Source organism: Dreissena polymorpha, chromosome 12 (assembly GCF_020536995.1).
Source record: "Dreissena polymorpha isolate Duluth1 chromosome 12, UMN_Dpol_1.0, whole genome shotgun sequence".
In the NCBI taxonomy this organism is placed as follows: domain Eukaryota; kingdom Metazoa; phylum Mollusca; class Bivalvia; order Myida; family Dreissenidae; genus Dreissena; species Dreissena polymorpha.
Window position 1 is genome coordinate 72069215 of NC_068366.1, and position 11478 is coordinate 72080692.

The window sequence follows — 11478 nt, forward strand, 5'->3', positions numbered from 1 at the left end:
ATATTTGGCATGCATGTGTATCTCATGGAGCCGCACATTTTGAGTGGTGAAAGGTCAAGGCCAAGGTCCTCCTTCAAGGTCAGAGGTCAAATATATGTGGCCAAAATCGCTCAGTTTATGAATACTTTGGCAATATTGAAGATGCTAACTTGATATTTGGCATGTATGTGTATCTCATGGAGCCGCACATTTTGAGTGGTGAAAGGTCAAGGTCATCCTTCAAGGTCAGAGGTCAAGTATATGTAACCAAAATCGCTCATTTTATGAATACTTTGGCAATATTGAAGATACCAACTTGATATTTGGCATGCATGTGTATCTCATGGAGCCGCACATTTTGAGTGGTGAAAGGGTAAGGTCCTCCGTCAAGGTCAAAGGTCAAACAAACAAAAAAAATCAAAGCGGCGCAGAAGGGGACATAGTGTTTCCGACAAACACATTTCTTGTTGCATTTTATTTAAACTGATATATATTGCATATTAAAACATCAGATTTGAAAACAATATTTAAATTGGAAAATAATTAAAAATTATTTTGAATAAATATGAATATCAGTTGTATTTATCACAAAGTAATGCATGTCCAATAGCGAGCCTCTGGTATGGTGAAGCTATGTGTACGTGCTCTTATATATGGAAATCTCCATCAAGTAGTACTATTCAAAGTGTTTGTTTTTTCACCATTTTTGGAATGGGGCCTGGTCCCTTTGGATTTGGAAAAATTGCAGCGTTTTGACTAAAATTGGGAAATTATTGTTGTTGTTGTTTTGCTAACAAATGCTGCAAAATTGAGAGTGACAGTGTTTTCAATATTATGTTTACTAAGGTTCAATAAGGAATTTTTTCCATTTGGGAAAAATATGTACTTTTTTCAATGGGGAATGGGGCCATAAATTTGATGGAAAAACTACACTTCTACAGATGTAAGCATATGCTAGAAAGTAACTGCTGTACTTGTATCAATATGTGTTCCAGAAAATGTTACTACATTTAGTGGAATGGATTTCTGCAATGAATTGTATGTTCAATTGTCAAGATTGAAAAGATTTGAATAAAATATTCAGGTTTTTCAATGTTTATTCCTCTTCAGCTATTTCACCTTGATGAGTATCATCATTTGCATTTTCATATGTTTATGCAGTCAAGAATATGATCAACAGCTGACACAATCTTTTTTCAAATATCTCAGATCTTTTAACGACTGTTGCAAAGGAATATGAACAGAGATCAGCTGATAATGAATGTGGAAAGTTGAACAATATTCCCGCTTAATTCACTGAATGGGTTAATTTTGTAAAAAAACAGTATTGGTTTCAACTTTGTTTCCTTAATCTCCAGTATGTAGTATTAAAGGAAATAGTAGAAGCCTATTTTTCAATGGTGGATGTTGTTTGCAATATGCTGTCAGTCTGTCTGTCCGTCCATCCATCCGTCTGTCCATATTTATTTTGTGTGGAAGCTCCATTTATCATATACAATTCTACAGATTTTCATGTAAGTTACCTCTAATGTTAAGGGCTTTTAGACAATGTTGGAAATGCATGAGACTTTTGCATGCTTAAAGTCAAGGTAGTTCATCGAGGTTAGAGATCTAGGTCTCCGTTCTCAAATCTAGTCCATATCTCCTATACTCTTTCAGGGTTTTTCTTGAAATTCACATTAAATGTTAAGGGCATTGAAACAGTGTCTAGAAGGCATGAGTCAGCTGACTCAAGTTAAAAGCAATATTTAAGTGTCAAATGTTAGAGCCTTTATTTGTATCCACTCCATACGAAACTGTTCATGTTTTTGAGACCCTGTGCAGAATGAATGAGTGGGACATAAAGGTCAAGCTCATACTTAAAGGTCAATTGCATAGCTGTCCTTATTTTTGTATCTTAAATACAGATTGAAGGATTTTCATGAAAAATTAATATTATTCAGAAAATGTTTTATTTAATTTAAATCTCAGAATAGCATTAAGTTTTGTACATTTCGGATAGAGCATTAAATCAAACTCAAATATTCCATTACTAGTCCAATTATTGAGTATCATATATTACAGATAGATCATGAACACAAACTCTTTGCCCTGTTCCTGATCTGGCTGGATGGGGTCTGTAACATGCTCCAAAATGTATTCGCCTTCACCGTCCTGGCGATGGTTAACCCCCTTAGTTACGCAGTTGCCAACGCCACCAAGAGGGTGGTTATCATTGGTGCTTCACTCATGTTCCTGCATAATCCTGTCTCTGGGACCAACGTTTTTGGAATGATGGTTGCAGTTTTTGGTGTGTTCTTATATAACTGGGTAAGTTTATAGAACTGAATTGTGTACGTTTCAAGCAAATAAATAATTAAATATTTGCAGCTCAGATATGCACTTTGACGTGTTTGTAGTATTTTAGAAAATCAAATTGAATTTAAGACCTTTCTTATAAGATTCATGTTTGGAAACCTTATTTTGCAACCATTAGATACTGATGAGTAGCAAACAGTATGAAACCTGAACAGGCTGCAAGTAACGCAGGCTGTTCTGGTTTTGTGCTGGTTGCATATAGCCATTTTCACTTTGCTTCTGTGTGGGAAAGGGCTAAACTTGTGGTCATTACATTTGTCCCAATTATATCTTGGCCATGTTTGAAACTGTCAGTAAGGGAAAAAGCTTATGAACATTATGCAACATTTATGATTTATATCATCATGACACTTGTTAAGAATATATGAGACAAACTAAAAAAAGATTACGAACACTCTTACCCTGACATTTGTTTGTGCAATCTTCATGCATCTTGCTCAGAACATCCTGAGACAGGTTAGTTTTCCTAATATGTCTACACTTTTATAATTGTCCGCAAAGGCTAATCAGGGATGATACTTTCCGCCTAAACTTGATATTTGCTAAGAAGAGACTTTCTCAAAACAAAATATATCATTGAAGTGGAAAATGTCGTCCCTAATTAGCCTGTTCAGACTGCACAGGCTAATCTGGGACAACACTTTACGCACATGCATTAAACCCATTTTTTTTTGACAGTTCATGGCCCAATTTGCTCTCTTGTTGTGACCCACTCATTAGGGAACTTGAACATGTTATTAAACTATTTTATTGTTATGATATCTGGGCAGTGTTCCAAAAAAATGTGTGATTTGTTCATAAACATGGCTGCCAGAGGTCCTGCAGAAACCTTTCCAATCTCTAACTATTATTTGAAATCAGTAATTTTGTGATGATTGCAATTTAATTCAGCATTTAAGATCAAATGAAGCAATACACAATTAAAACTGATTGGTTTATTTTCAGATGTTTTTAGCTCGGCTGTTTTCGGAGAAAACCCGAGGTATTGTCATAGCCAGCTCGTCGTGTCATCCGCGGGTGTCGTGCTTAAACTTTGACATTTTGCTCTAAAATCAAAGTGCTTCCACATACAACTTTGAAACTTCATATGTAGATGCACTTTGATGAGTTCTACACGCCACACCCATTTTTGGATCACTAGGTCAAAGGTCAAGGTCACTGTTTATGATGTTCCAAAATAATTTTCAAGACTATTTGTTGAGTCCATGTCACTGTAAAATAAATTTTATCAAATGTTTTTGGAATAGCAAAATTGGTGACCAGTATGTACCATTCTCTCTCTACAATTTCAGGCAAAACATCATCAAAGGATTCAAGAAAGTCGACAAAAGGTTCTACCGTATATTCAGAGTACAACAGACATGAAGCAGTTTGCTCATCAAAACAACTTGCTGCCACATTCCAAGACTCTATCGAATCTCAACCAAAATGGTGCTATACGTAATAATGTGTTCCTTGAAAACTTGAACGATTATGGGCATGGCACGCTTATTCCTGCTCCAGAGGATCCATATGAGAAGAGAAAGAAATGGGAAGATCTGCATTCAAGGGGGCCTCACATCTTTGATGTCTGATTTTCTCTCTTTATCTGTGGTGTGCGTTGACATACAGGTGTCTTTTGATGTGATTATGTCAAAAAGTGTATGTACAACGAAAATTAAGGGTTATGACATTCATGCTTAAGTTAATATTAATTTATTTAATTGCCAGCACCTGTTGATTTTAATTAGATGTCAAGTTCCAAACATGTGTCTTTTGATAAGATAATGTCAAACAAGTCTTAAACTGTTGTTATTTTAGTGATTTACAACAAACATCTCTATTACAACATGAATATACATATGAAGCAACAAAACATTTTGGGCTGTTACATATACTCAATTATCATATATGTTTAATATGAATGCACATACAAGTGTTTTAGGTATATACTAGATTTTTTGCTAAGAACCAACTTGCTTTAAGCGAAAAATACCTTGAAAGCGGAAAGTGTCGTCCCTGATTAGCCTGTGCAGAATGCTGTGGCCAATCTGTGACGACAATAAACGCACATGCATTAAGCCCGGTTTTCCCAGAGCAAGGTTCATTTTATAATAATGTGTCAATAGTTTATGCATTGTCAAAATAATTATGGTCATTTATAAATAGTCACTATCATCATTAGATTGCATTTTTAAAAGCGGCAAAGTAGCTTATGTAGCATACACTATATGAACACCTTTTTATGCCCCCCAACCAGCGGTTCTGGGGGCATACTAAAATCACACTGTCCGTCCATTAGTTAGTCCATCCGTCCATCCGGATTAGTTTCCGCTCAATAAGTCAAGCAATTGTCTTCAGATCTTCACCAAACTTCTTTAAAATGAGTAAGGCAATAACATCTAGGTCAAGTTTTATAATCGGGCAAAGTGACCCAGACACTCCTGAGTTACGGCCCTTGAATCATCGTAAAATTTGTTTTTTTCTCGTTTCTGCTCAATAACTCGAGCAAATATCATAGGATCTTCGTCACACTTTATGAAAATGTGTAAGGTCATAAGATCTAGGTCAAGTTCCATAATCAGCCAAATTGACCAAGACACTTCTAAGTTACAGCGCTTGAATTATCGAAAAATTGAGTTTTTTCTTGTTTTTGCTCAATAACTCAAGCAATTGTCATCGGATCTTCACCAAACTTCATAAAAATGTGTGAGGTATTAGCATCTAGGAAAAGTTGAATAATCAGTCAAATTTACCCGGGCACTTCTGAGTTACGGCCCTTACATGTAAATCATCAAAAAATTGCGTTTCTGCTCAATTACTCAAGTAATTGTAATCGGATCGTCACCAAACTTCATGAAAGTGTGTTAGGCAATAAGATCTACGTCAAGTTACATAATCAGCCAATTTGACTCAGACACTCCTGAGTTACAGCCCTTGAATCATCAAAAAATTGCGTTTTTTAGGTCATCTATTTTTTGAAAAAAAATTATGAGCTATTGTCATCATCTTGGCGTTGGCGTTTGCGTCGACGTCCAGTTAAGTTTTGCGCTTAGGTCGACTTTTCTCAGACAGTATCAATGCTATTGCATTCAAACTTGGTACACTTACTTACTATCATAAGGGGACTGGGCAGGCAAAGTTAGATAACTCTGGCGTGCATTTTGACAGAACTATGTGCCCTTTTTATACTTAGAAAATTGAAAATATTGGTTAATTTTTGTGTTTAGGTCCATTTTATTCCTTAAGTATCAAAGCTATTGCTTTCATACTTGCAACACTTACTAACTATCATAAGGGGACTGTGCAGGCAAAGTTATGTAACTCTGACTGGCATTTTGACAGAATTATGTGCCCTTTTTATACTTAGAAAATTGAAAATTTGGTTAAGTTTTGTGTTTAGGTCCACTTTATTCCTACAGTATCAAAGCTTATCAGTATCTTCATTGATACAATTGCTTTCATACTTGCAACACTTATTAACTATCATAAGGGGACTGTGCAGGCAAAGTTATGTAACTCTGACTGGAATTTGGATGGAATTATGGGCCCTTTATACTTAGAAAATAGAAAATTTGGTTAAGTTATGTGTTTTGGTCCACTTTACCCCTAAAGTATCATAGATATTGCTTTCATACTTGGAACACTCGCAAACTATCATAAGAGTACAGTAAAAAGACAAGTTGCATAACTCTGGTTGTCATTTTTACGGAATTATGGCCCTTTTTTGACTTAGTAAATTTGAATATATGGTTAAATTTTGTGTTTCGATCCACTTTACTTCTAAAGTATCAAGGCTATTGCTTTCAAACTTCAAATACTTTCATGCTATCATGAGGTTACTGTACCTGGCAAGTTGAATTTTACCTTGACATTTGAATGACCTTGACTCTCAAAGTAAAATTATTAAATTTTTCTAAAATTGCCATAACTTCTTTATTTATGATTAGATTTGATTGATTTGATTTGACAAAACTACTCTTACCTGACATACCACAATAGATTCCACCCATACCATCCCCCGTGCCCTCCCCCCCCCCCCCCCCCCGAATCTTTCCCCCCCCCCCCTATTTTTTTTTTTTTTTTTTTTTTTTTTTTTAAGATCATCTCACAAATGACCACCACACCCTCACACTTTACCCCCACCCCCCACCCCCAATTTATTTTTTTAGAAACGGTTAAAAAACACAAATATTTATTTTTATTATTTTATTTTTGAAATACCGTCCAACCATCGCACCCAAGAATCCCCTCACGCCCACCCCCCACCCCCACCCCCGATTTTTTTTTTTTTTTTTTTTGCATTTTTTTTTTGCATTTTTGAAAGATAATGTAATAAATGTCCACACACCCACACTATACACCCCTCTTTACTCCACCCCTCCCTCCTTTGTAATTGAAATTGAGAGTCCCTTCACCTTTAAAAAGAAAATAGATGAGCGGTCTGCACCCGCAAGGCGGTGCTCTTGTTTCTTGTTTCCGCTCAATAACTCAAGCAATTATCACTGGATCTTCACCTGGTCCAATTTTCATGAAAATGCGTTTAGCCATAAAATTTTGACCCCCTTGACCTGGAACTTAGGGTCCACGTTTAGGTTTCAAAATCTGCGATTATGTTTCGAAAAATGCTCACAACTTCTATCAAAGCGTTTTTCGGGGGCATATGTCATCCTATGGAGACAGCTCTTGTTAATGTTTTTAATTTAATTTGGGTATTGGACATGCTGAGCGAATATGTTTTTGAATTAATCAGTATCATGATGGGAGAATGAAGTTTTAAATAAAATTTGTATTAGTTTTTGTCTTTTTGAAATTATATGTTTATATTTTAAAGATTTATTTAAATATTTAACCATGTTTGATATTTTAAAGATTTATTAGAATGTTTTCATATGTGGCATAAGATTTTGAAACAAATTGTGAACATGATATATATGTTGGCGTTAGCAATTTTGAATGCTAAGGTTGAAAGCCAAAACTGTTATTGTTGCGCAGATGTTTGTTAGTCCCATACCAGTGAACCGGAAGGGACTATAGGTTTAACACTGTCCGTCTATGTGTTCTTCAGTCCGCCCATCCATGTGTCCATGTGTCACTTAAATTCTGGATCCTGCAATATCTCAATAGACTCTCACTCAAATTGTGGTTGCTATGGTTACAGAAGTAATTGAAACAAAAATCTGCACCTTGTCATAACTTTAGGCACTTAAGCGATGTTAATTTAACTTATGGAGATCCTGTGCTGTGCTTGCATAAACCAGTTTGGGGACTTTTGTTTATTCTGTGACAAAGCTCGTGTTTATTATGTGTTTATACAATATTTTACTTAACCCATTCCTGCTCAGAAGCAGAGTGAAAATGTCTATGTGCAAACAGAATAACACTAGAACAGCCTGCGAGTAACTCGCTGTCTGTACAGGTTTATGCTGTTTGCTGCACAACAGTAGCTAAGGGTTTGAAACTTAGCCTTTACAATTGTAGTAAGAATGGTCTTTAATTAAATTTAACTTTTTGAGGGACTACAAATGCCTCAAAATACGTATCCGACTGGTAGAGGGTTAACCTATGAAAATATTTGTATACCCTTGGCATTTACCGTTACTGTTTTTGAGAGGTTTAAAGTAATTGGCCTGTCCATTTTTCTGTCTGTCATGTGATACAAATTTAACATTAACATTGTTTCCTAAAAAGCCTGACACTTTCGTGGATGTTATCTATGAACAATCTCAACACAGTTCAAATCTTCTTTGTTAACCCAAGATGGCATGTTTTCTCTAACATCAACACCTCTTGCTACAAAAGCTTAAAACTTGCATAGGGCTTTATCTATGACTCAGACTTGTTCAAATAGGCTTATGAGTTGAAAATGAAAAGGCTTCTACAGGGGGCATCAGCAATATGAATAATTTTGTATTAATCTATACTTTTCTAGTCAGATATGCTTTATTTATCTGATGTTTATTTGAATTGTTATGCTGTACAAGCATTTTGAAAAGTAATATATAATTTTGAGTATGCATGTTGATCATTTATATAGAATATTAAATAGTAGTTTTTTGTTCTGAGAACTTTGAGCAAATGAGTTTTACATGAACATTTAGTCAGGCTTCAAGTATAATTGGCAAGCAATCACTAGTAGCATGAACGGAATCATGTATTTTAATTAAGAATTTAAAAACTAATTTCTGCATCTTATCGGTGTATGACCTGTGTGGAAAATTATGCCTACCTTGAATAGACAGCATTAATGCATAAATAAGACGTAATTTTTCAGACAGTAAATGCACCCATAAAAGCTGAAAATTACTATTCAATTCTCATATTACAACACCATGTGTAAACTCTGTACATCAAACAGTTGTATGGGTATCAACTGGCTAGTTAAAATTTGCCAACAGAGAAGTGAAATGTTTTGCTGATTATGTGTTCATACAAGAATTGTGATATTCCTTGAACAATTTTCAGTTTACTTTGTGTTCAAAACAAAGATCCATGTATTATGGTTCTTTGCTTGTCTCTGTTTATTAATGTGTTTTTAAATTGGCTTTATTTTGCAATTGTTTTTTTTTTCATGAGTAATATTTACAAAACATCGACTTTTTAAATATTATCCTGTTAAATTTGTATATCTTGTATTTTATACATGAATGAAACATGATGCTGATATATGACAGACAACATGTTAGTAATGATCCTTGTTGTACAATTTTATTTTACTTAGTTGGCATATTTTATTTTATAGTGTAAAGGTTATTGTTCAGTCTGCACATTTTGTGTTACTTCAGTGTAAAGTTAATTGTTCAATTTCAGTGTAAAGTTAATTGTTCAGCCCGCACATTGTGTGTTACAGTGTAAAGGTAATTGTTCAGTCCGCACATTTTGTGTTACTTCAGTGTTAAGATAATTGGTCAGTCCACGCATTTTGTGTTACTTCAGTGTAAAGGTCATTGTTCAGTCCGCACATTTTGTGTTACTGCAGTGTAAAGGTCATTGTTCAGTCGACACATTTTGTGTTACTGCAGTGTAAAGGTCATTGTTCAGTCCACACATTTTGTGTTACTGCAGTGTAAAGGTCATTGTTCAGTCCACACATTTTGTGTTACTTCAGTGTAAAGGTCATTGTTCAGTCTGCACATTTTGTGTTACTTCAGTGTAAAGGTCATTGTTCAGTCTGCACATTTTGTATTACTTCAGTGTAAAGGTCATTGTTCAGTCTGCACATTTTGTGTTACTGCAGTGTAAAGGTCATTGTTCAGTCCACACATTTTGTGTTACTGCAGTGTAAAGGTCATTGTTCAGTCCACACATTTTGTGTTACTTCAGTGTAAAGGTCATTGTTCAGTCTGCACATTTCGTGTTGCTTTTGTGTAAAGGTCATTGATTTCCGTGTTAAATAAGATTGTTGAATGAAAATAATCAAATTACCGATAATGATTATCACTTGCACATTTTTGCAATTCTGAATTAAAAAACCTTTTACTGTTAAAAAAGATGCATACTATATCCTGAAAAATACAGTATAATTATATTGTTTCAAAAGTTTTTTTAGAACACTTTCATTTTATTTGCTTCGATACATGCAAGCATTATTGTTGTCCCCCTTGTTTGTAACAGTGGTTTATAGGCTTAACTTTTTGTTCATTGTGAACTAAGTATGAAGGGTGGAAGCTAAAGTTTACCTGGATATATATATGTTACATGTAATGTAAATGTAATAAATTGTGGTGCAAATATTATATATTGCTTTGCTTTATTAGCGTAATTAAAATATTGTTTGATATGTAAGGAACAGTTTTTTTTAAATATGTATTTTTTAAAGATCTGCATCTTTATAACATATGACCCAAGTTATGCGAAAATTGGTCTTCTGCCATGAGTTGCCAGTATAGCTCCAGACCTGCGTGTATTGTTGCACTATTTTGCTGAGTTTAGTAGTTCGCTATAGAGTCACATTGAGGTCTTATTAGCATACAGAATAGCTCCAGACCTGCGTGTATTGTTGCACTATTTGGCCGAGTTTAGTAGTTCGCTATAGAGTCACATTGAGGTCTTATTAGCATACAGAATAGCTCCAGACCTGCGTGTATTGTTGCACTATTTGGCCGAGTTTAGTTGTTCACTATAGAGTCACATTGAGGTCTTATTAGCATACAGAATAGCTCCAGACCTGCGTGTATTGTTGCACTATTTGGTCGAGTTTAGTTGTTCGCTATAGAGTCACATTGAGGTCTTATTAGCATACAGAATAGCTCCAGACCTGCGTGTATTGTTGCACTATTTGGTCGAGTTTAGTTGTTCGCTATAGAGTCACATTGAGGTCTTATTAGCATACAGAATAGCTCCTGACCTGACTGGTCAAAGGCATATGTTGGTCTTGAGCTACGCCAGCTGCAAATGGCATAAGACCCATTTTTGTGTTGCACCTGTAATATGATGAATTACTGGTAAGTGCCCTACTTTTGCTGATACTTTATTTTATATTATACTGTCTTGTTTTTGATGACCTTGAAACTTACACAAGTATATGATTTGATGTGTTTGATAGATATTAACGAAATATGTTTTTAAACATACTTAAATTTGTATGTGATTATATATTTCAATATCTGACATTATATACATTCGCATTTCTTACAAATATTTTACCATTATTTTGAAAGTTACGATTATGTCCACACAGTCTTGCAAATGAGCAAATTCACAAGTTGTATACATACATTGCTTATTATTGCAGTTGATGTAATGTTGTTATGGTATTTTGATAAATTCTAGTCGCAAAATACACTTATTGAACACTGGATGTTTTACGTTATTCTTGAGCAAACTATAAAGTATGCATATTAAAAGATATTTTGATAAACAATTAGATACTTATTATGCGGACTGCAAAAGCTAACCTGGGATGAGACGTTGCGCACATGCATTAAGCCCCGTTTTCGCAGAACGAGGCTCATTTACGTAGTTTGTGATAACTTTTGCAAGGATTCTGTGCAACACATCCGGATGAGAAACATTACTTTCAAAAGAGCACAAAGTGGTTCTATACAACTAAATCATTTACGTAATTGCAATTTATTCAACCTACTCCATTAGGTAATTTATACAAAGTGAATCACAAAAATCTGGACAAGATCGTTCCATGTCTCTCATTAAACATTCACC

General features: G+C 34.8%; 1 protein-coding gene and 1 long non-coding RNA gene across 16 annotated transcripts in view; both read left to right on the top strand.

Moving 5' to 3' along the window:
- LOC127853591 (solute carrier family 35 member E1 homolog) overlaps positions 1-4122 on the top strand; it is a 13697-nt gene extending 9575 nt beyond the window's left edge. Inside the window, exons 5-6 of the mRNA XM_052388255.1 lie at positions 2044-2289; positions 3630-4122. Of these exons, the coding sequence (XP_052244215.1) occupies positions 2044-2289; positions 3630-3911 (528 nt within the window). The 3' untranslated portion in view covers positions 3912-4122. The remainder of the gene's footprint in view (positions 1-2043; positions 2290-3629) is intronic.
- Positions 4123-6654: 2532 nt separating this feature from the next.
- LOC127853597 (uncharacterized) lies at positions 6655-11114 on the top strand. Of its 15 annotated transcripts, none has more exons than XR_008036677.1 (3): positions 6655-9302; positions 9346-9388; positions 9432-11114. It is a non-coding gene; the product is annotated as an uncharacterized LOC127853597 (long non-coding RNA). The 15 variants fall into 15 exon arrangements; XR_008036685.1 differs by having other exon boundaries at positions 9561-11114; XR_008036686.1 differs by having other exon boundaries at positions 9647-11114.
- Positions 11115-11478: the final 364 nt, after the last annotated feature.